The sequence below is a fragment of the Suricata suricatta genome, chromosome 9, assembly GCF_006229205.1.
Source record: "Suricata suricatta isolate VVHF042 chromosome 9, meerkat_22Aug2017_6uvM2_HiC, whole genome shotgun sequence".
NCBI classification, from domain to species: domain Eukaryota; kingdom Metazoa; phylum Chordata; class Mammalia; order Carnivora; family Herpestidae; genus Suricata; species Suricata suricatta.
Genome location: NC_043708.1, coordinates 9955577 through 9980379, shown reverse-complemented (window position 1 = coordinate 9980379; position 24803 = coordinate 9955577). Strand labels below are relative to the sequence as shown.

Sequence of the window (24803 nt, the reverse complement as noted above, 5' to 3'; positions counted from 1 at the left end):
CCAGTGATGATGTTTTAATTCATTCATTCAACCAATATTTTTATCAATGTGTCAACCATGTGTTAAGCATTTGGGAGACAAGAGAGAATAAAATGTAGTCTTCACCTTCACCTTACCCATGTAGGGGCTATAAAGACATAAGCACGGGATTGCGATTCACTATGGTAAGCACAGTGATAGCCCAGAGCAGAGTTTTAGGAAAATGAAGCAGAGGCGCCCCTCAGAGTGAGGGGTACAAAGAGGGTGCCTGAGGCCTGATTGGGCATTGTGAAGTGCGGGAAAGCTCTAGGTAATACGGTACTGGGGTCGGGCTGCGGGCTCTGCAGTGAGACAGGAGCCCGGTTGGCTTTCTCTCCTATCACGGGACAGAAAAAGGAGCTTTGGAAATGGTAACCCCAGGTTCGTTCTCTTTTTGTACAATATTCACTGAGGCAAGATTTTTAAAAATTAAAGAAATAATATTAGAGTGTACACTTTAGGGCTTAGGGGCTCTTTTCTGTGTCTCTTCCCTCAGTGGCTGCTACATATAGAAATACAATAAATGTTTGTCAAATGGAACATTACAGAAAGTTTGGAAATAGAAGAAAAAATCAACTATACTTTGGCTGCCATCATTATCAGTTCTGCACACATTCTTCTAGTTTTACTCAAATGCACATCTTATTTATAGAGCTGTAATCACAGTCTATCATAATTTTTTTGATATAACATTATACCATTAGCTCTTTTGCATGTTGTTAGATAGTTTCTATATTTGCCATTTTTAGTGGAAACATAATTTTCATCTAGATTGTTTCCCTCCACCTTTAGATTTTTTAATTGCTTCCATTTTTTGACTGTTATACATTACTCTGATAAATACTGTTGTGAGTAGTGCTGTTTTTCTATTTTTTATTTTCTTGGGCTAGATGACCAGATATGGTTGGCTGGGTCAAAGTGTATGAGTGTTTTAATGGCTTTTGATACATTACCAAACTGATTTTCAGAGTGTGCATATGAATATATAATGCCAAAAGCATTGCATGAAATTGCTAGCTTTGGCTACACCCTTGCCAACATTGGGTATTATTTTTAAAAATGATGACTTGTTGGGGTGCCCTGGCAGCTCAGTCAGTTAAGCATCCACCTCTTGATTTCGGCCCAGGTCATGATCTCAGAGTTGACAAGTTCAAGCCCCACATTGGGCTTTACGCTGACTGGCAGAGACTTTGGGATTCTCTTTTTCCCCCTCTCTCTGTCCCTCCCCTGCTCGCACTTTCTCTCTCTCTCTCTCAAAATAAATAAATACACTTAAAAAAAAAAAACTATGACTTGTTTAGCAGAGTCTTTGTTGCTCATTTTCAAATCTTTGAATATTAGATATTGAATATTGGCTATAAATTCCTCAGTCACTCTTTGTGCCATGCATTTGAGGTCCACATAACTTCAGATTAGATACAGGGCAAGTATTGGCATCTAGAGGGATGGTTGGTGCACCGGAAGCCCAGAAGGCATTGGTTCTGCCCGATTCTAATTGATTGGAGGAAGCCATCTCTGTGTTTTAGTTTGTTCATTTTAGAAATGGGGATGGACTACAAAACAGTAAAGAACTGAAATTAGGCCTGCTGGAGCAACTTCTGCCAATTGGAAGGAGAGCCATCAGTGATGCCTGAGTACTCATGAAGTGGCTGCTCTGGAAGGTCGTAACCTAGAATGTGTTTTTCGATCGCCTAACTTGACACCTCTCGTCTGGCAGCTTGTTGAAAGAAGCCGAGTTCCACGCGGAGCAGCGGGAGTACGAGCTGAATCGCCGGCGGCAGCTGGGGCTTTCCTCTTCCCACCACTCCCTGGACAACACTGACTTTGACAACAAGGACGATGATAAACACGACCAGCGACTGCTCAGTCAATTCGGAATATGGTTTTTAGTAAGAAAATACGTTAGCTCTTCTCTGCTTTCCTCTTTCTCATGACAACATTGCACTGATGAGGAATATTTCCTGTTCTTTTTCATGAAGTAAATAGTGAATAGTGAAAAGTTAACCTCAGCAGCGGGATTCTATACTGTAGGACAGTGGCTCTCAATGCTGGGCTGCACATTGGACTTCCTTGGGAAGGAAGGCTTTTAAAAATGACAGTGCCTAGATGCCACCCTAGAATCTTGGGAACTTTTAGAAAAGCTTCCTAGTTGATTCTACTGAATAGCCAGTTGTGGAAGCCTACCGGCCAGACCCTTGACTGTTTGAAATGCACCTTTGACAGAAAATGAGTGGGAATGTTGGTAGGGTATGTTGTGAATAACGGAGTCCGTGTAATTTACAGATCATTCGCATCCCATCATCTATATATATGACATTTTTCTTGAAAGTTCAGTATCTGTGGCACTTTTAAGGCAAGTTTGCATACAGCCAGAAAAATCAGCACTGTATTAACACAGGGAGTTTGACTGTTCTTGACTGATTTCCTGGCAGCATTCATTCAGTAAAGATCAAACATTCCGATTCCAAATTCATGCAAGGTGAACTTGGCAGTTCTGTTAGAGAAGGAGACTTTTGTTTTTGCCCAATGGAGGCATAGATTGAGTCTCCATAGTAATATATCTCTTTAATGCATTTACATAGCTATCTGAAACAGCTGTTTGTTTTGTTTTACCAAATTGGTATTTGATTGCTGATTTCACATGTTTTGCTCCTAGAACTTATTATCTAATGCCATAATGACTGCTATTGTGAAGTCTTGGAAGGCAAGGATAGTGTTTTATTTATTCGTATATTCCTGACCCCTACTATCGCGTTTCATAAAAGATTATTGCAGAATGAATAATGAACAAATGATGAGCAGTTTTTAAAAGTCTATTTATAATGGGCTGAATTAGGGATCTCTAAGCTTTCAGAATTATTACTGATAGAAAATCCTTAGCTATATCTGATAATTTTAGAATGGAAATGTAGGTAGATTATTTTTTCACTGAAGACATTTATGAAAATTCACTTTGCAGACCTAACTTTTAAAAACACATTTATCTAGTGTTGATTACAAAATAGATTCCTTCTAGGAGAAAAGACTTATCCAAAGGTGCAATCTCAAGGGGAAATTATTGTTGCAATCCATCTCTCTCTGCGAGGATTGCAGTTTCTAGGTTAAGTGATCCTCTATCATTTATAAACTGCCTACTTTAAATGGATTATTGAGGACCTTTTTTTTTTTTTGCCTTTAAACGAATTTGTTATAATTGCGTTAAATGGATGGCGACTCAAGCAGAGTCTAATCTACCCATTTCCAGGTCAGCCTCTGCACGCCCAGTGAGAACACACCTACAGAGAGCTTGGCCAGGCTGGTGGCCATGGTGTTTCAGTGGTTCCACTCCACAGCATATATGATGGATGATGAAGTTGGAAGTTTGGTGGAAAAACTGAAGCCTCAGTTTGTCACCAAGTGGTTGAAGACAGTCTGTGATGTTCGCTTTGATGTCATGGTCATGTGCCTTCTTCCCAAACCAATGGAATTTGCCAGGGTAAGTGGAGGGCCCCTACTTGGATCTTGTTGGAGAGGAATTGGGAGAAGCATTGCCGTAGCCATTAGCATGTTTTCATTGTCTGTAGAAGAATCATGTCTCTCCTTATTTTAGTCAATACGGCTGAATGACATTAGTTGAGCAACTGCATTTTAGGTGGTGCACTGCTTTGATGTTGGTTTGGGTTGAAGAATGGTAAGATGAATATTTGAGATACCTTAAAGAATATATGAGAGGATTAAAAAAATGGGGCGCCTTGGTGGCTCAGTAGGTTGAGTGTCCGATTCTTTATAAAAAAATTTTTTTTAATGCTTCTTATTTATTTTTGAGAGACAGAAAGACAGTACGATCAGGGGAGGGTCAGAGAGAGAGAGGGAGACACAGAATCTGAAGCAGGCTCCAGGCTCTGAGCTAGCAGTAAGCACAGATCCCGACACGGGGATCAAACCCACAAACCGTGAGATCATGACCTGAGCTGAAGCTGGATGCTTAACCAACTGAGCCACGCAGGCGCCTCGAGTGTCTGATTCTTCTTTGGCTCAGTTCATGATGTTGTGGTTCATGGGATCATGCCCCATGTCAGGCTCCTAGGTGACAGACCGGTGCCTGCCTGAGATTCTCTCTCTTCCTTTCTCTCTGCCCCTCCTCGGCTCACATACTCTCCTTCTGTCTCAAAATTAAAAACAAACAAACAAACAAAAAAGAATTTGAAAGGGGATTCTTCCCTGACATTACTGATTTTTTTTTTAAATTAAGAAACAGAAGAAAAAAGTTTCTCTATGAGATTGCTAGGTGTTGGTCCTTCTCTGATCTATTGTCTGTCTAAAGGCTAACATTTGACTAGGAGCAATTTCTGTGGTTTCACATATATTTCTAGAAGTGATTGGTAGAAATCCCTGCCCTCTCATTTGGAATGCCAAATGCCAAATGCCAAAAAAAAAAGGCTCAGGACATGCCAAAATGCTCCCTGTCCTCTAGTTTATAGGACAGAGTCCTCTGAGCACATCCTTTTGCTCAGTGGATTATAGGCTTCAGATATGCAGCCAGTAAGACCCCATATTTTAAAAATACAATGTAATTTGTGTCTAACTTAGCAAGGTGGACATCCAGAATCAGTTTTTGGCAGAAATATAGGAAATTTTTTAAAGATACTTTCTGAATTTTATTTTGTGTTTATTTTGGGTTGCTTTCAATGATATATTGAGCCATTTTTCAGTCTAATTAAGACATTTAAGGATAAAAAAAACCACAAACCATCTAAAGAAATAGCTTTTGTTAGGTTTCCGGGACTCAGAGTAGTTGTGCGGGATTCAAGATAACACTTTTTTCTTCTTTGGTGCCACCTACTGACTCACATATAAAATTGGATTTTTGCATAGCAAAAATTCCCTATTTGATGGCATTCTTTGTATTGATATGTGTTCTATTATTATTTCCATTGGAATAGTAAAGGATTGGTCTGATCTGATTGTTGAAGATAAGAGGTAATGATAGTTGAGGGCCTACAACAGACACATTCAGGAGAGAAAAAACAAAGTTTATATATACTTATAGTCAGTGCTCAGTACGTCACTGAATATCAATGATAGGTATCTCCCTCCCTTAGTAGCCAAAGATAAAAAGTGTGGGGTGGGGAGTTAGGGCTGCAATGGGAAGGTATGGACGGTTCTGTTGAGCCTTTTGATTCTAGTGACACTGGGCAGTCTGTCTCCACAGCAGCTGAATTCACAAGCAACTTCCTTTAATGGAAGTGATATTTCTGGAAGCTCTGCTTTAGTCAGACAAGTGACGTTGGGATAAGGTTTCTCTCCGTGTCTTTAGTTCAAATGTTTTCATTAAAATTATCTTTATGCCAAGTCTAGGGGTCTGACTGGTTCCCTACATTTCTCTCACATGAAACTTCTCTTAAAGTTTCACACCAAAAGGAAGATGGGTTGACAGCTGTAGATTTGGGTTAGGAGCTTCCAGGTAAGAGATCTGCAAAGGAGGAAGCAGGCATAGATTAGGACAAGGAAACAAGCAAACAAACAAACTGAGGTTAATGGTACAGTAGGCTCTAAGCCTAGTTTCCAAGGCCAGAAGGCAGCCAGTCAGGACTGGTAGGTGTCGGGCTCAAGGTGTCTTTTTTTTTTTTTAATTTTTTTTTATGTCTTTTATTTATTTTTGAGAGACAGAGAGAGCGCGAGCAGGGGAGGGTCAGAGAGAGAGGGAGACACAGAATCCGAAGCAGGCTCCAGGCTCTGAGCTAGCTGTCAGCACAGAGCCCGACGCGGGGCTCGAACCCACGAACCGCGAGATCATGACCTGAGCCGAAGCCGGCTGCCCAACTGACTGAGCCACCCAGGTGCCCCTCAAGGTGTCTTTAGATGATAGATTGAAGTCATCGGTTATGAGCAACACATGGAAGATGGGGTGTTTGGTGAGCTTCCCGACTGGCCTAGGCTGTTGCCACAAGTCTTTTGAAGTTCAAATCAAGTTGTCTTGCTCTAGCTTGCTGGGCTTTTGGACAAGACAACCTAGAGTCTCAATAAAGATCTGGGCCTTAAGGTTTTACTTTTCAGTGACACAAGTCAGCAGGATGGGAGGGAAATTGGAAACATCAGTTACTCACAAAATGTGTGAGACAGCAGGATTCAGTTTATGAGGAGGTGACAAATAGCTCAAAGACAATGAGCAGGACTAGAATCTGATAACTCACAAGGGTGGGTTTAGTTTTCATTTGAAACATAAAATGTCCCCTCCTTTTGATCAAAGATAATCAAAGTAAGATTACTCGTATTCTCAAAATAAGACTAGTCTCATTAAATTTGGCCTAATTATTTATGTAGAGGCAGTGACAATGGTAATTGACCAAATAGACCTTTAATGTTGGCTTTGCTGGGATTTTTATGTAGAATCTGATTGGGCTTCTAAAAACCACTAGAGATTAGGATGCTAAGCCAGTAACTTGTCATCATACTTCATCTGCAGTACCTCTAGACTTGGGTACATTTCTCTCTGAGGTCACCAATATATTCTAAGTTTCCTGGACCTTTCAGGAAGTGACATTTCTTATTTATTTCTTTTTAATAAAATTTATTATCAAGTTGGCTAACATACAGTTTATACAGTGTGCTCTTGGTTTCGAGGGTAGTTCCCATGATTCATCGTTTACATTCAACACCCAGTGCTCATCCCAAGAAGTGCCCTCCTCAATGCCTATCACCCATTTTCCCTTCTCCTCTGCTCCACTCCCCATCAACCCTCAGTTTGTTCTCTGTATTTAAGAGTCTCATATGATTTTCCTCCCTTCCTCTCTGTAACTATTTTTCCCCTCCCCTTTCCCCCATGAGAAACTTAAGTTTCTCAAGTTCCACATATGAGTGAAACATATGGTATCTGTCTTTCTCTGACTGACTTATTTCACTTAGCATAATATACCTTCCAGTTCCATCCACGTTGTTGCAAATGGCAGGATTTCATTCTTTCTCATTGCCAAGTAGTATTCCATTGTATGGATAAACCACATCTTCTTTATTCATTTTTAAAGGTTGGAATATGCTAAGGAAAAAGGCATTGGAGGTTTGCTAAGGAGGGTGTTAATTGGAGCTTCTCAGGAGCAGAATAAATTTCTCTCTCTCTCTGTTTTTTTATCATGATAGGCAATAGTACAAGAAAAAGCAAGACACCCCTTGGGCTGAGAGTCAGCTAGTTCCTCGGAAGTTTGGATCCTAGAGAGAAGCTTTCAGGACCTTGAGAAGACAGTCTTGAGTAGATTTACATCTCAAAGGAGGAGAGAAAGGGTACAAACTTTGAAAGTCACTGGTCTAAGAGGGTTTTGATTGGGACAAGCAATGAATTCTCTTGGTAGCATGGAGCTTTTAGGAGCAGGCATTGTAAGGGAAGAGGGGTGTGGGAGGTGGGCAAAATGTTGGTGAATCTGTGCTGAGTCTGAAGTCTTGAGTAGATCCAAGTGGGGAGGAGAGGAGAGATCAGGGGAATTGGCCTGAGGAAACCGAGGCCTCAGACAGTCACTGATAAAGTGTGTCTTCCGTGCAGGATAGTCTCCTTGTTGTGTGTCCTGATTTTCTATAGTATCTGCAGGCATCTTGAGATGAATTGGGAAGCTCCGGGATTGGTAAAAAGCATGGGTGGGCATTGGGATACTTCTAGAACCACAGTTATGTTTTTGTAAAGATTCAATTAGTAAGGTGAGGACAGTTATTTTTAATTCTTCAAAGAATGAGATGGCAGCCTTGATAATATTTAAGTAAGGAGGTGGTCTACCCACTCAACTGCATTAGTTTGAATTCTTTATATCAATGAGACAGGATTTCCAGTTAAGGGGCAAACAGAAGATTCCTGTGTGGTGGGATGTGTAGATTTAGAGCTGTGTGCCTTTGCAATATTTTTATAAGTTGTTCAGCAAAGACTTTAGGATATTTTCCTTTCTTCTGAGTACATCATTCCACTTTAGCCAGTTAAACTTCAGAGGGAAGCCCTCTATAATACCTCCGATCACGCTCTGGATATGGTCCTCTGACTGGGTCATGTGCAGGAGGGGGTGGTGGAGGGGAGTTCATGGTAGGGACAGATTTTAATTTTTGTTCTAAATCTGATTCCTGTTCTAGAATGTTGCTAGGGGAATCTTTTAGGCTAGCTGCAATTTTGTGTGTGTCTGTCTGTCTTACCAGTTTGATCCTCCCATGTTGGGAGTATGACATTTGTTTAAGGTGAGAACTCCCTAAAATCCTTTTAAATATAACAGCTTTTCCAAATCAAAGGATCCATTGTCTGGCTGTTGACAGTTTAGGAGCCCCACAGAGATACCTATTCCAGAATGTGACTCAAAACCGGCAGGCATTTGGGGTGTCCTGGGTGGCTCAGTAGGTTGAGCGTCTGACTCTTGATTTTGACTCATGTCATGATCTCATGGTTCATGAGTTTGAGTACCATGTTGGGCTCTGCATTCAGCTCTTGGAGCCTGCTTGGAATTCTCTTCCTCTCTTTGCCCACTCCCAAAATAAATAAATAAACTTTAAAACAACAACAACAAGAAAAAAACCCCTTAGGCCTTTTTGTGCCTTAACCATAACTACGTAGCCAAAGAAACCTGGGGAAGGGTACATTCCACCCTGTTGGCATTATTGGTATAGCTCTCCTGAGTCTGTAACTAAGAGCAGTGACAGTCCCAGAAATGTAGTCACTTCCTGCAAATTTTTAATCAGTCATCTAGAATTTTGGACAATATGATACCAAATAGATATTTGAGCTTTACATAGAGTTGATTTGGGGCACCTGGGTGGCTCAGTCAGTTAAGTGGCTTACTTTGGCTCAGGTCATGATCTTGCAGTTCATGGGTTCAAGCCCCGCATCGGGCTCTGTGCTGACAGCTCAGAGCCTGGAGCCTCCTTCAGATTCTATGTCTCCTTCTCTCTCTGCCCTTCTCCTGGTCATGCTGGGTCTCTCTGTCTCTCAAAAATAAATAAACATTAAAAAATTAATAAAAGTAGAACTGATTTAATTGTTTTGAATAACCTAGAATTCTAGGATAATAATTAAATGTTTAAAATTGGATTCATTTAAAATAAGGTAGTTTCCAACAATTCTTGTATTATATGGTAAAGATTCAGGACCAGTTGAGCTGTTGTTACTTTGGCATACATAATAAGAATGTAAGATCTTCATCTAAAATTGGAATTATAGGGGCGCCTGGGCGAGCCACCCAGGTGCCCCCATCAAACTTTAGAACTAACAATGCTCCAACTGTGTGCTCATCCTGTTGGGAATAAATCTTTGGAATTTTAATTCATGTGTGATTTGGACTGCAGTAGCATAGTTCAAATTCAGTCTGTGATTAATATTTGGACCTATTTGTAACTATGGTTTCTTTTTTGTAATTAATATATCCTGGTGGTTTGTAGATTCTTACAAATCTCACTCTGAAGATACGTGGTCTAGGATTCAGACGTAATGGATTTCAGTCTTTGTCTGGATCCACTTCCTTTAGGGAGTCCTTACAGTATAACGTTAACAGGTGCATCTTGTTCCTTTCCCCTGTGGCTGTGGGGGTGCCCTCAGGTTGGTGGGCACTGGGATAAATCCTGCAGCGCGGTGACTCAGTTGAAGGAAGGCCTCAACCGAATCCTCTGCCTGATCCCCTACAATGTCATCAGCCAGGCCGTGTGGGAGTGTGTTATGCCCGAGTGGCTGGAAGCCGTCAGGACAGAAGTCCCAGATAACCAGTTAAAAGAATTCAGGGAAGTATTGAGGTGGGTAAGTAGTTAAATGAAGTCACCACAAGTATAATGATGTCTGACGTTTATTGAGCATGTAATGTGTGCCAGGAACTGTGTTAAGTATTTTATATAATCTTGTTTACTTTTTAACAACCCTATGGAGAAATTTGAAGGTGAAAAATTTGAAGTAGTTGCAGTAAACTGTGCTCAGATGACCTGGAATTGTTGAGAAAAGATTTTGTTCTTGTGGAATAATGGATACACCGTATTGTTTGCTTACTTTCAAATATAATTGTGATTTGGTTGAAGTGGGGAAAGTGCAAAGACATAATGTTTTTAGATGCTGGGGAGCAACTCTAATTCCTTAGAAATGCAATTCTTTCTGTTAAGCCTAATATGAATATAAACACTAATGTTATTAACAACAGTATGAATTCTTTATATCTATTCTAATGACAGAAACTATTATAGTAAAATGTAACATGATAATAACATTCAGAACACAGCCCAATCCAAAGGGTTTGGCTCCCCAGATAAGATACAGTTAAAAAAATGCAACTCAATTCTAATATACGCCCATTGGTCATTTACTTTCGTTGCTCTGCTTTCCAGCAAAATGTTTGACATTGAGCTCTGTCCTCTACCTTTTTCATTGGAAGAAATGTTTGGCTTTATTAGTTGTCGGTTCACAGGATACCCTTCCTCTGTGCAGGAACAAGCTTTACTGTGGCTTCATGTGAGTAAATAGTACTTTTAATCATTTGGGGCAATAGTTCTTAGCCTGGGAACTTTAGATCACTGGGTAGAGGAGCAGGGAGTTACTGCAGAGTCCATAAATTTGCACGTTTCCTAAGGACTACATAGACTAATAACTCACTGCATAGATAAATAACTATATTTCAAATATATGCAGCTATAGTTATGGTTAATAAAATATAGATTTATGCAATACTATTACTGAATTCATAATAGCTTTTGGTCCTTATGTATTTTTCCATCAATAGATTCTAAATGTATAATAGGCTGTCTTGTGGGGTTCTTATACATCTTTTTGTACTAAATGGGTGCTTTACTTGGGAGGGTTGAGAGCTGCTGACTTAGGGAGCAGCTCATGCTACTGCCCAGCCTGGAAGGCCTTGCTCCCAGCCTGCATTTGTAACTCCAGCTAATCTTCAAAGCCCAACTCAAAAATGATCTCCTCTATGAAGTTTTCTTCGCAGCCCCATTTTCTCTTCGGATTTCGTTATTCCTTCCCCCAGTACTCATACAGGCTCCTTGTGTAAATTTTATTCAGCCTCACATTGGGCTCATTTTTGTCTCCTCTCCTGAGCGCCAATGCATGGGGTTCAGGGACCCAGGCAGGTCTTTTTTCATTTCGAATTCATACCTCCCTTCATCCTTTCCTCTCAGCCTCTGGCACATGCCTTGTGTTTATTTAATGGATGTTCTTAAAAATTTACTAAATTGAGTCGAATGTCTGTCCGAAAGTTTGGCTAGTTTCAATAAAGGAGGCCCGAGTCAATGTCTAGATTAGCTGTGGGTGCAGATACATTGCTGAAGCACAGAAGGACGGCTTTTCAAGTCATGAAGATGCCTTTCTGGGTTCTAAACTGAGGAACAGTATTTTTCACAACTGATAGAGAGTAAAGGGACCCTTTTTTTAAAAAGTCACCTTCTGGATGCAGAATTTTAACATTTCATCCCCAAGGAGATCTCAGCAAGAGAATTTCTCATTTTAGGAAAGCCAGGCCTTCTACAGATGGCTAGGCGTGTCACTGAGACACGCCCTGCAGGAGCTGTGTGTGTGTGAGCAGGAAGGACTCTAAACCTCTGTCCTCACCCTGGCTAGAGCAGTTGCAGCGGCGTGTTTTGTGGACTGGGCTTTCCCAGCGTTCTGGTTTGAAGACAGGGTGCTGCAAGCGAAGGAGATTTTAAACCATTGGTCTAACCATTTGGCGAATAGAGTGAACAGTGTAGTGATTGGAGTTGACTCATTTATTAATTAATTGTGCAAACATTTCTAGAATTCCTCTGTGCCAGGCACTGTAATTGGCACAGGGATGAAAATGGGATAAGAGATGGTCCTTTCCTCATGCTCCCTTTCTTTGGGGAGCTCACAGTGGGAGAAACAATACCCAACAGTCAAATATAATGAAAAGTGGTTATTGCTCTAATTAATGTATGTACAAAATTCTAAGGAAGCAGAGAAGGGGAATGGATTAATTCTGCCTAAAGAAAAGATACATCTATTTCCAAAAATTCATTACAGATAAAGGCACTTGATTTTGGCAGACTGAGCTTGCATCAGAAAGCAAGATCAGAGGGAGGGTAGACTGGAGGAGGATCGCAAACAGGTTATACTAGTCCAGGAGGAAGATGGTGGATAAGGCACTAACAGTGCTGTGGAAAAGAGGAGACAGTGTCAAAGGATAGAAGTTTTAGTAGGAATAACATGGCAGTTTATGGGATGTGGGCATGGGGAAGATGGAAGGTCCGATAATAACTTTGATTTTCTAGTTTGAAAAATTGAGGTTGGCTGCACTGATAGAATATACGTAAGGCTAAGTATCCTTATGTTCAGTAGTTCACTTTGGAAAAAAATGTTAAATGCAGTTTTTTTTGAGTTTTAAAGTTTATATTTGGGGGGATATATGCCTTTTTTCCCCAGGTATTATCGGAGTTAGACATCATGGTTCCACTTCAACTATTGATAAGTATGTTTTCTGATGGAGTTAATTCTGTTAAAGAACGGGCAAATCAAAGAAAATCAAGAGTCAGTGAACTGGCAGGGAACCTTGCAGCTCGAAGGGTAATTATTGCCACAACTGTTTTTGTCTTACTTGTTAAGATTTTGTCAATTATACCAGGTCTAAAAGTAGCATCATAGTTAACTTCTCTGAAAATGCTTTCTCATCCCATCTCACTCTGTCAATCATTAAGCATGTTAAATAATAGAAAACATTGATCTAAGATATGTTCTGTATAATCTAGTCAACAAATTATTGAGTTTTCATTTTCCTTTGAGTTTTTCTCCTGCACATACCTATTAGCTATCTCTCACCCTTGATGAAAGCAAAAAGAGTCGCTTTGAGGTATTATTCTTTTTTTTGTTTCTTTTGGTCCCCTGGTGAATAAGAATTGTTTACCAGTTATTAGGCAGATCAGTGCTTCACTTTGGGGATGAGAAGTTTGGATGTTTTGTTCTATCATGTTTTGAGAAGATGCGGTCATTTGATGGTGCCTGTGAGTGATACTGTCACTGTGGACCAACCGAGTCCATTTTGGGGGCCCCTTTGTACTGTTGTGAATGAGAAAAGTCAACATAATCTAGTCTGAGGTGTAGGAAAACAACTGGGAGTTTTTGATAAGATTTCTGTGGAGGACCTGTTAGAGCTTCTGTTGACCTGCTGACATTTCTAGACTAGGATCTGCTCTGCAGAGGTTCACTCTCAGTGTGGTGGTAGGCAGGGACTGTTCTCACCTTTCCCTTGTCAGCCTCTCCATACCATCTTTCCTACTGTCATTCGACCTCATATCTAGGGACTAGAAAATATATCAAAATCATGGGGTCATAGTTTGTATTCAGTGCTCTCTTTGGATTTTTAATCATCACTACTTTTCTTGTCTGCCTCCTAAGAACCAGCTGGCAAACATGTTTATGTTGTTTTTTTTCTGTAACGTTTAATATTACATAACTTAGTTGATACTATATACTGTGTAAGATAATCACAGTAAACCATATCACAGAATTGTGTGAGGCAGTTGGAGAAGAGTTCATTGTCCTCATTTTACAAATACTTAGCCTGAAGTACAGTGAGCTGAAGTGACTTGCCATAGATAACACTATCAATATCCAGGTATTCTGTTTCTTGATGGGGTACTCTTTTTCTTTAGTTTAAATATGATGTTTAAGGAACGCTCTGGTTATTAGATCTTTAAGAGAGAAAAATATGATTTCAGAGTGATATACAGGTATGCCAGTCAAGGTCCTGGTACAGAATTTATCCTAGATGGTTCAAATGAAGAGACTTTCATGGAGACTCTGCCCATAGAGCTATGGGAAATTTAAGAGAGCAGTAAGGGTTGGTAAGGCACCTAGACTCCAGCCATTGGACGCCTAAGGTTGAAGGAATAAGGAGAAGAGTTCCTGGAGCCCATTGAGTTATGAAGTTTTAGGGAAGGGCTGGCTGGAAGAATAATGGAGAGATTGTCAGAGATGTAGCATCAGAGCAGGCAGGGAGTGGGAGATACACTTCTACCTCGCTCTCCTTCAGCTTTAGGGCTTCTGCTGGTGTCTCCCATTGACTGAACCCAACTGGAAGCCAGCTAGCATGAAAGTTGGGAGAGACTCCATTCTTGGCATTCTTGGGCATAGAGCAGGGTAGAAGAGGACAGTGAGGGGCTTGAGTAGGCGAATGGAGAGTAACCAGTACAACAGATTTGACATATATTGTTTTCCCTTGATAGTTTAATAGTTATAATATCCAGATGCCATTCATCTTTAATCAGTCATGTTAAACTAAGATTTTGTGCTTATGATTCTAAAACTGACCTTGCAATACCAGGTTATGGTTTTAGGTTGATGCAAACAATGTACTTTAATTGGAAATGTGTGATGGGATGAGCAGTATAATGGCAAAGACAGCTGCCTTCATTCTTCAGGGTGCTGATGTTTCATTCACCTGACAATCAGTCACAAAGTTCAGATGATTTTATTTCTTATTTTCATATTTTGAGAAGATCCATAGTGTTTGGAAGTACTAATGCTATTGACTAAGGAAGGAAATCAGTGTGACAGCTGGAAATACCTTCCATGAGTCCCCATATATTTTATATAGCCATTTTAGTTTCTGTGAGTTCACTTATGTGTGTTGATGTTCTTTCTTTTAGGTGAGTGTCGCCTCTGATCCTGGCCGACGAGTTCAGCACAATATGCTGAGTCCATTTCATAGTCCTTTTCAGAGTCCATTTCGGAGTCCTATGCGTAGTCCATTTCATAGCCCTTTCAAGAATTTTGGACACCCAGGAGGAAGGACTATTGACTTTGATTGTGAAGATGATGAAATGAATCTAAATTGTTTCATCCTCATGTTTGATCTTCTCCTGAAGCAGGTAGCTGAAGCATGAACTTCTTTAGTTCAGAGGTGAAGAGCTAGGGAAAGCATTGTAAAGTGATTCTTGCTATGTGTTTGACATCTTCATACTTGCTGAAATGATGTGCCATCACTCAAGCCATCTTTCAGATCCCTTTTTGGGATTCCCTGGAGTTCTGAAAGATATTTGTATGAATATCTGCAATGATGTTGACATATGAGAATGGGTATGAATTTTAGAAACACTCTAGCATCATTAGACTAGATTCTGTTGAACAAATTTGGTGAACTGAGTAATGCTGTTGCTAGAAAAAGCAAGGTACAACTCTATGGTGATGGGCTGATTTAAATATATTCCAGAAATTGATTTTTGAAGGTAATTTCAAAAAAGTTTAAAAGTCTGGTCAGGAGAACATTTCTTCTTAACTTTTTATTTTGAAATAATTTGAGGCTTGCAAAAAAGTTGCAAGAATAGCACAAAAAATTCCCAAATACTCCGCCCTCAGATTATCCAGGTGTTAACACTTACCACATTTATTTCTATCACTCTCTTAATCTGTATATGTATGTATGAGTTGTAGAATTTTTTAAATAAACCATTTAAGGGTAAGTTGCAAATATGGTGCCCCTTTATCCTTAAACACTTCAGAATGTATTTCCTAAAAAATAAGGACAGTCTCTTATATAACCATGTAAAAATAAGGAAATCAATCAAAATTAGGAAATTAATATTGTTATAATACTATTATCTATTATCTGACCCATAGAAATTAATCATTTTTTAAGTTGATGTAATAATTATATCATTATAGCAAAAGAAAAAAAGTATTTTTGATCTAGGACACAACCCAGCATCACTCCTTGCAAATATTTGTCCTGTCTTATTAGTCTTCTTTAATCCAGAGCAGTTCTTCAGTCTTTGCTCATCTTTCATGTTCTTGATATTTTTGAAGAGTACAGTCCAGTTATTTTGTTGAATGTCCCTCAATTTGAGTTTGTCTGATGTTTCTTTATGAATCTATTTAGGCTAAGCATTTTTGGCAGTAACACTACTAGTGTGATGTTATATCCTTTCCAGTGCATCATATTAGGAGGCACATGACACGATAATGTTGCCTCACATGGTGGTGATAACTTGGGAAGGTGATTTCTGCTACATTTCTCTACTCCAAAGTCACTGTTTCCCCCTTTGTAATTAATAAGTAACTAGCAGGCTGAGATTTCGTGTTTCTCATCAGACTCGCACCCAATAGTTTTATCATCCAGGGCTGATTCATGCCTAGATCAATTATTACTATGATGGTTACCAAATGATAATTTTCTAATTTTATCATTTCTTTTAATTTATTAGCTGGCATTCTACTGAAGAAACAGTTTCTCTTCTCTCCCATTTCTATATTTATTTGTTCATCTTCTTATACCTGCATGTACACATCAATTATTTCATTCAGTGAGTTAAAATCTGTTACTATGATTATTTATTTTGGTGTTCATATTGTCCTGTATTTGACCAGTGGGAGTCCCTTCAGGCTGGCTCCTGTGTTCTTTTAACATATCCCAATCATTCCTTGAACACTTCCTTAATTTCTGGCATAACAAGATGTTCCAGGCTCATTTTATATTTTCCTAGCCCCAACCTTGAAATCAGCCATTTCTCCAAGGAGCCCTGGTTCCTCTTAGTGGATAATGGATAATGGTATTTAGAAACCAAGATCTGGACATTAGGTGAGGAGCAGCATTTTTTAAATGTATAAAATTTCACAAAGTGAAAAGTTTAAAAAACAACTTTTTAAAATGTCCTACATGATTTTAAAAATAATTTCCATTGTTTGTCTTGTGTTTAGAGTCTTTTTAGAAGAATCCATGGAAAGCAATGTATATTCATGGTCTTATCATCTTTAAATAACTTAATATTGTTGTTAGTAAATTTTATCCCCAATGCCAGTGGAATATTGGATAAAAGGACCAAATTCCTTCTTTTTTTCCCTTTTTTCTTTCTTTCTTTTCTTTCTTTTCTTTTTTTTTTTTTTTTTTTGGCCTTTATTTTGATGTCTTTCAGATGGAGTTACAAGATGATGGGATCACCATGGGTTTAGAACACAGCTTATCAAAGGACATTATTTCCATTATAAACAATGTCTTCCAAGCCCCCTGGGGGGGCTCCCATACCTGCCAGAAGGAAGAAAAGGCAACTGAGTGTAACCTATGTCAGTCCAGTATTCTCTGCTATCAGCTTGCTTGTGAACTCTTGGAGAGACTGGCTCCTAAAGAAGAAAGCCGGTTGGTGGTAAGAAGTTAAAGATTGAGATGGCCCATGTCTGAGAGTGATAATAATTATAGAAGCAGGTATAATGGGGTCTTCTTCCAAAATTACATTGTACTCCATGCTGGGTTATATGTGAGACTATGGTAAAAGAAAAGCTTTCCTGTTTCTCCCATCAACTTATGCTCCTGGAAAGGGACATGAGCTGGAGCTATATCATACAGAATTCTTGAGTCTTGAGTTAGGGTTGTGGTGCATCCATTCATACAACTCTCATAAATATAAAACATTGCTGGTATTCTTGAAATAACTTCTATTACAAAGTTATATTACAAAGTTCAGATAACAATGAAAACTATAAAATATGCATATCAGAGATGTAGATTGGATATGGGTATTGAGAATTCCTAGGTAACTCTGGTTTGGAAAACCCATTGACTTCATCAACAACCAATAAATACTTCATTTCATTTACTACTTTCCAAGAAAATTATTTCAATAGGAAACACCTAATATGTGCCATGCTACTCTATACATTACTACTCTATGCATTAGTTATTTATTAGTTAGTCAGTTTTCATTTAAGACACACACATCTCCAAAATACCCTCACACCATCAGAGGTAGATGAATCTGTATTATTTGGGCTTTTGTTTGCTGTCTTCTCTTTTTCTTCCTTTCTACTCATATTTATCTTAGTAGAAAGCGACTTCTTAAAAAAATCTTTTTGAGGTGTAACATACATGCAGTAAATTTTTTCTACAGTTTTTTAAATACCTTTCCACCTACTGAACTTGTTTGTCTTATATGTTACAAAATAACATCTTTGTAGTATGGCCTTTCAACATTGTCATTGGGTACCTAACCAAAAAAACAGTCACAGTTCTAGATGATGTAAAAACAAATTAAAATTGGGGCATTTGGGGGGCTCAGTCGGTTAAGTGTCTGACTCTTGATTTCAGCTCAGGTCATGATCGCACAGATCATGAATTCAAGTCCCACATCAAGCTTCATGCTGACAGTCCCTCTCTTTCTGCGCCTCCCCTTCTTGTGCTCTCTCTCTCTCTCTCTCAAAAATAAATAAAATAAACTTTAAAAAAATCCAAAATTAAAATCAAGAAGCTTAGGATCTAATTAGAGAAGTGTTTAAGTAGATGAAAAACCATTAGACATAGTGATGAATGTGATGAGTGAGGTCTGAACAAGGGGACTATGGGGCAGAGAAGGGTCAGCAGATCCAGCCGGGAGGTGTGGTAGGGAGGAGAGAGCTCCTGGGTTCATATTTGAAAGGAGTGGAGTTAATGAAAGGAAGGTGGTAGGGAAGAACTTTTGAGACCCAGAACACTCATTCTGTTTTAATGATGCGGAGGAAAGCAGGGACTGGTACGTTCAGGAAACTGCAGGAAGTTCCATGTTGCTAGAGCAGTGACCAGGATGGGAAAGTGGTGAATGAAAGCTGAGTCAAGCAAGATGGCCTTGGTCTTATTTTTGCATTCATTAAGGGTTCTGTCTGCCAAAATAAGAAGTTTGGATTTTGTTTTAGTGAACGGGGGACTCCCAAAGAATTTAATCAGGGTGGTGATACAATGTGATGAATTTGAGAAATTCATCCTACCACTGGTGAAGAGGGATTGGAGGATTTGGACCCTGGGGACAAGTGTCTAGTCAGAAGATTAATGTGGTCACTCAGGGAGGAAATGGGCAAGTCTGAATTACAGTAATGGTGGTGGGGATAAGAGAAGGGGCAGGCCTGGTGGATTTTTAGGAAAGAGAATCAGCAGCGCTTGGTGTTTAGTTAGCATTGAAGTATGGAAAAGTTGAGGACAAATTCATGTTTTCTGGCTTGGGAGCTGGTAACGTTGTCATTATAGAAGATTACTACTGGTGTAGAAGTGATCTTTTTGGCCAGAGTGGGCACGATGCAGGCATATTCAGACATAGTGGATTGGTATGCCTTCAGATATCCTGGTGGGGTTGTCATGACCAGCAGGCATGTGGACCTGGTTTTTAGGAGGAAGGTCAGAAGTAGATAAGTTTGGAGCTGCCAGCATATTGTGCTTGCATGCATAGAATGAAGAAAGAGCCACGATTAGCATTCTGGGAAGTACCAACTGTTAAAAGGGAAAACAGGAGAATTGAAGACCAGAAATAAAATGAGAAGGTGCCAGAGACACAGGGGAACAGCCAGGGGAAAACACGAACTCCAAAACTAAGGTAGGAGGCAGTTTAAAAAAGAAGGAATAGTTGATCACATGAAGAGAAGAGAGGAAAAATAAAGGATTGAATGTGCCCAGGGGATTCTAAGATTGAGGGTCCTCTATGCCCTTAGGGATGGGAGTAACCAGGAATTCCAGTAGTGTGTTTAAGAACGGAATCAGCTGAGGATAACGGCTGCATGAAGTGCAGACCTCTCTTTCAGGGAGGAAATGAGAGAGTGAAGGTGATGCAGGCAGAGGTCCCCAGCCTTACCCTGTCCCCAGCAGACTGTCTGTGCTGTGTCCATTACCCAGCACCATCCCAGGAAACGAGGAGTAAGCAGAAGTATGGAGGAGCTGAGACATCCAATCTTCCATGTGAATGATGCTGCTTGACATTTGTCATGTGCTGAAAATAACAAATCTGGAGGTGAAGCCAAAGGATTCTCTTCTCCGCTCTCAGAGGTTTATGGGAGAGATGCTCTTCAATAAAAGGGGCCTATGCCTTAGAATGCATGGTCTTCACTATGCATGTCAGCCCCCTTTGCTCTTTAGTTCTCTTCCTGGGACAGGCAGGGGATAAGGGTGACGATTTAGTGGAAGGGCTAGCAGAAGGCTTAAGCTAGTAGGCAAGGTGGACAGCGCCAGTCCCTGTCACCTAGCAGGATGATTCCAGACACATACATTTTGGGATGAATGTTGAGGAGTCAGTAAGTAGCAAGAAACTCTTCACTGCATTGAATTTCATGAAGCTCACTTTATAATTTAAAATTTTTTTTTAATGTCTTTATTTTATTTTGAGAGAGAGAGAAACAGAGAGTGAGCAGGGGAGGTGCAGAGAGAGCGGGAGACACAGGATCTGAAGCAGGCTCCAGGCTCTGAGCTGTCAGCACAGAGCTGAATGCAGGGTTTGAACCCACAGACTGTGAGATCATGATCTGAGCCGAAGTCGGATGCTTAACCAACTGAGACCCAGGCACCCCGAAGCTCACTTTATAATTTGATTTAGTGCCTTGCTCATGGGTGACCTAGGGACAGGGTCAGCCTTAGCAAAACTGAGAAGTTGGCAGAGATATTCCTCAGGGCCCTTTGAGCCATTGTGCTCATTTTCTTGTGAGTGGCCTGGCACTTCATGTGTCTTGATCTCCTGGCTTTGAGCTGGCTGTCAAATAATTCTTAAGAAAATGTGTATCGATTAAAGTGTTAGCCAAAAGAGTCTGATTTGAAATGAGGATGTTTGAAGTGGGACTTGAAGGAAAGAGAAAGGCTGGAATAAGAGGGTAACTGGAGATGGATGTTTTAAGTGGCAGCCATAGTAGTGTGCTCTCTCTCTCGCGCTCTCTCTTTCCAATTTCACCATTTTCAGCTTGTTTTATGCATACACATTATATATGACATATATTATCTATAAACATATGTTTATCATATTCACATAGTTGTGCAGCCCATCTCCAGAACCTTTTCTTCTTGCAAAACAGAAACTCTATCCCCCCTAAACAGTAATTCCCTTTCATCCCCCCTCCTGTTTGCCCCTGGAAACCACTGTTCTGTTTTTCTGCATCTCTGAATTTAACTTAACTATAGAGACCTCCTTTTTCTAGAACCATGCAATAATTGTCCTTTTCATGATTGGCTTATTTCACCTAGCACAGTGTCCTAAAGGTTCATTCATGTTGTAGCATGTGTCAGAATTCCTTCCTTTGTGAGGATGACTAATGTTTCATGTATGTATATAACACGTTTTGTCTGTCTGTTGATGAACACTTGGGTTGCCATACCTAACCCTCTTTAATTCACATGTTATAGCAATTTCTTGCTCCTAAAAATTTGGCTTCTCCAGACAACCAGTGTTTGTATCTTAATATACTGCTGTGAATCCTTTATTATTATCTGCTAATTAGGTACAATTATTGAACGTACGGATTGGAATCACTTGATGAGTGAGCCAGGCTCATAGGGAAAGCTGACCTAGGCCGATTTAGGAATGTCTTTGAGATTTTTCCATATTTATTTCAAGGGAGTGAAATGTTTTGGTAACAGCTGATCCAAATCCCCTTTAATTATTATAGAAAGCAGATGGATTTGACCTTTGGTGCTCAGGACAGGGCTGGCACACAGCAGGCGCTCAGGACAGGGCTGGCACACAGCAGGTGCTCAGGACAGGGCTGGCACACAGCAGGCGCTCAGTCGATCTTGATTGAACCATTCTTTACATCCCCAACAAGCTTTCACCCGGCCGCTTGTTGTGTTTGTTTCAGGAGCCCACAGACAGCCTTGAGGACAGCCTCCTTTCCTCCAGACCAGAGTTTATTATAGGCCCTGAAGGTGAGGAGGAGGAGAATCCAGCAACCAAGCATGGAGAGAACCCAGGCAGCCGCACCGAGTCCACGGAGCACACTGGTAGGTGAACGCTGGCATATCCCAGCTTCCACAGGCCTGACGTGCAGAACCCTGGGGTTTTAGATTACTATAGATTTGGGCAAGTTCAGGCTCGGCGTCTGTAGCAGAGACTGGTGCAAATGAACCATTTCCCTTCAGATTATGAAGTGAACAAACAGGCCCAGGACGTGCTTCCAGCAGAGTCGCTGTCACTGAGCCTCTTTCTGGCAGCACGTGTTTCTTATCAACAAAACGCTGCCAGGTCAGCAGCACCTGCCTATTTCCGGTGTATCCCGTTCTCGTGGAGAAGTAGCTTTGAACCAAGGCTCAAAGACTGGAGAGGGGTTCTGGCACTCTCGACAGCCACATAGGGCATGTGGCCAAAGCATAGTGTTTTGGGATAGAGCCAATGGAACTTGAGCTCATGCAGCTTCTGTGCCCCAGGGCCTAAAGGAAGCAAGAATTTTACTTACGATCCAATAACCTGCTTGAAGTTCTCTCTGTCTCCCTCTGCCCTTCTTCCCTGCTCACATGCTCTCTCTCTAAAAAAAAAAGATTAAAATAACATTAAAGTGCAAGATCACTAATGAACTACTTAGTATGTATGCTAAGAGGGTGATTCTTGTTGTCTCTGGTTCAAGAAATTGCCAAAACTTAGAATAATGATTTGAAAACATTTTACACTGGTTTTTACATCTGGCTAACTTGTGAATTCTTCTCTCTAGTGTGCCTCACGTACCATTGACCATCCTCCCCACTTGTAGGAGGAGAGGTATTAGAGAGACTCACAGGAAGATAAAACCATGAGTAGTTGTTCTGATTTGAAGATGCCTAACTTAAGACACTCCCTTTGGCATGAGTCCAGGGGGTAAATTCCTCCTTAGGTGCTAATATGACCTGAATACCTCTCTTTCACACCTTCTTATCTTCCTTTCTGTAAGGAAGGCACACCTAGTCAGACACCAGGCCCCTCTGGGTGGCAGCTGAAGTCTCTGCGCACAGGAGCCTAGAGCCGGGCTGGGGTGATTTTAAGGAGCCAAGGACGTATGAATATACGGTGGAAAAGGGAAGCTGAGAACCCTGAATCTAGAAGGTTTCCTGCACTTGCATCATAGAAGGGATATATGCTACTTTGGAGAACCAATAAAAGCATTACACAACATGCCTTTTAATGTATTGTATATATTTTTACTCTCCTTTTGGTTTTATGGTGTCGATCAGGTCATGAGTGGTGGTTGGGAAAAGCAAAAGATAGGCTAACCTTTGTGTGATGATTTCCTCACAGCAATAAAGAATGACACCGAGAGAAAGTTTTGCTACCAACAGCTTCCAGTAACTTTGAGACTAATATACACCATTTTCCAGGTATGTTTTTTGAGACATATAAGGATTTGCTTTGGTGGCATTGGTGTTTAGGGTAACTCAGTAACCATGTGGTTCTTTGCATAGGAAATGGCTAAGTTTGAAGAGCCAGACATTCTTTTTAATATGCTCAATTGCCTGAAGATTCTGTGTCTACATGGAGAGTGTTTATACATTGCTAGAAAAGACCATCCTCAATTTTTAGCCTATATTCAGGATCATATGTTGATTGCAAGGTATGTTTTCCTGTTTGTTTGTTTCTATTTTAGGCCTTAGGTGTGAAGATCAAAATTAGAACAAGTCGTGGCGCCTGGGTGGCTCAGTCGGTTAAGCGTCCGGCTTCAGCTCAGGTCATGATCTCATGGTTTGTGGGTTTGAACCCCGCGTCGGGCTCTGTGCTGACAGCTCAGAGCCTGGAGCCTGCTTCGGATTCTGTGTCTCCCTCTCTCTCTGCCCCTCCTTTGCTTGCACTGTCTTTCTCTGTCTCTCAAAAATAAATAAATAAAAAAAATTAGAACAAGTCTTACCAACTCATTTGAGTAATTTCTGGGAGCCAGGGCAGCCCAACTGCTTGTGGGAATGACTTTTTTTTAAAATTTCAGTATATCATTTACTATATTTTAGGGCAGCCTTGTTAATCTTATAATTATTTTGCTTTTCTCCAATGTCTGTTTTCCTTAAAAGCCTTCAGATTTTTTTTTTAATTTCAAAGCTCATTTGGGTTTTGATGTAATTTGAAACAAATCTATAGATTAATTAAGAACCTTTCCTCTAAAAAATTATGAGTTCTCTATTCAAGTCCTCTTTTATGTTCCTCACATTTTTTCATTATTTTCATTCTACCTTTTTATTTGTTCTCTTTTAGAAAGAAATTTTAGTGTTATTATAAGCCATATTTGTTCCACTCATTATCTTTTCTGATTATAGAAAGAGTTTAGGAAACTCTAATTTCTTGTATTTTTACTCCTCTTATGGGTTTAATTAGCTCATTTTTATTAACTTTTAAAAACATATTGTAGGGGCACCTGGGTGGCTCAGTTAGTTGAGCATCCGACTCTTTGTCTTGGCTCAGGTCATGATGTCACAGGTTCTTGGGTTTGAGCCCCATGGTCTGTGCTCACAGCGCAGAGCCTGCTGGGGCTCTCCCTCCTCCCGTCTCTGTCTGCTCCCTGCCCACTTGTGCTGTCTGTCTCTCTCAAAATAAATAAACTGTAAAAAAATGTTGTAGGCACTGCCTTATTTTTGCTAATTAACGTTTGTCCATTCTTTTATATAATAAAACTAATCAATAAATTAATATTGAATAATCAATCAATAATGGATAGTTATTGGTCAATATAATTTTGCTTTAATTTTTTTCTGTCTTTTGCTAATAGGGACTGAATAGTGTTTGTTTTTATTTTCTTATGGGTATAACTTTTATTTCTTTTATTGAGTCTGATTTTTAAATATGTAAACAGGAATAATAATTTTATTCACTAGATTCTTTAGAAATAGAAAAGATAAAAAAAAGGAATAGTTAGTAATCAGTTGTTGGATGGTTTAAGAATATAGTGTCCCCTACATGAAAAAGTTCTCAGCATCACTCGTCATCAGGGAAATACAAGTTAAAACCACAAGGAGATACCGCTTCACACCTGTCAGAATGTCTAACATTAACCACTCAACATCAACAGATGTTGGCGAGGATGCGGAGAAAGAGGATCTCTTTTGTGCTGCTGGTGGGAATGCAAACTGGTGCAGCCACTCCGGAAAACAGTGTGGAGGTTCCTCAAAAAGTTAAAAATAGAGATACCCTAT

The 24803-nt window shown here is 40.1% G+C and overlaps 1 protein-coding gene across 3 annotated transcripts in view; it reads left to right on the top strand.

Annotated features, from left to right (window-relative positions):
• UNC79 (unc-79 homolog, NALCN channel complex subunit) overlaps positions 1 to 24803 on the top strand; it is a 258645-nt gene that overhangs the window by 115376 nt on the left and 118466 nt on the right. For all 3 annotated transcript variants that reach the window (XM_029952060.1, XM_029952061.1, XM_029952059.1), the window contains 10 exons: positions 1736 to 1907; positions 3263 to 3493; positions 9554 to 9744; positions 10324 to 10447; positions 12380 to 12520; positions 14602 to 14823; positions 16864 to 17091; positions 21521 to 21662; positions 22927 to 23006; positions 23091 to 23239. In XM_029952060.1, coding sequence (XP_029807920.1) covers positions 1736 to 1907; positions 3263 to 3493; positions 9554 to 9744; positions 10324 to 10447; positions 12380 to 12520; positions 14602 to 14823; positions 16864 to 17091; positions 21521 to 21662; positions 22927 to 23006; positions 23091 to 23239 — 1680 coding nt within the window. The remainder of the gene's footprint in view (positions 1 to 1735; positions 1908 to 3262; positions 3494 to 9553; positions 9745 to 10323; positions 10448 to 12379; positions 12521 to 14601; positions 14824 to 16863; positions 17092 to 21520; positions 21663 to 22926; positions 23007 to 23090; positions 23240 to 24803) is intronic.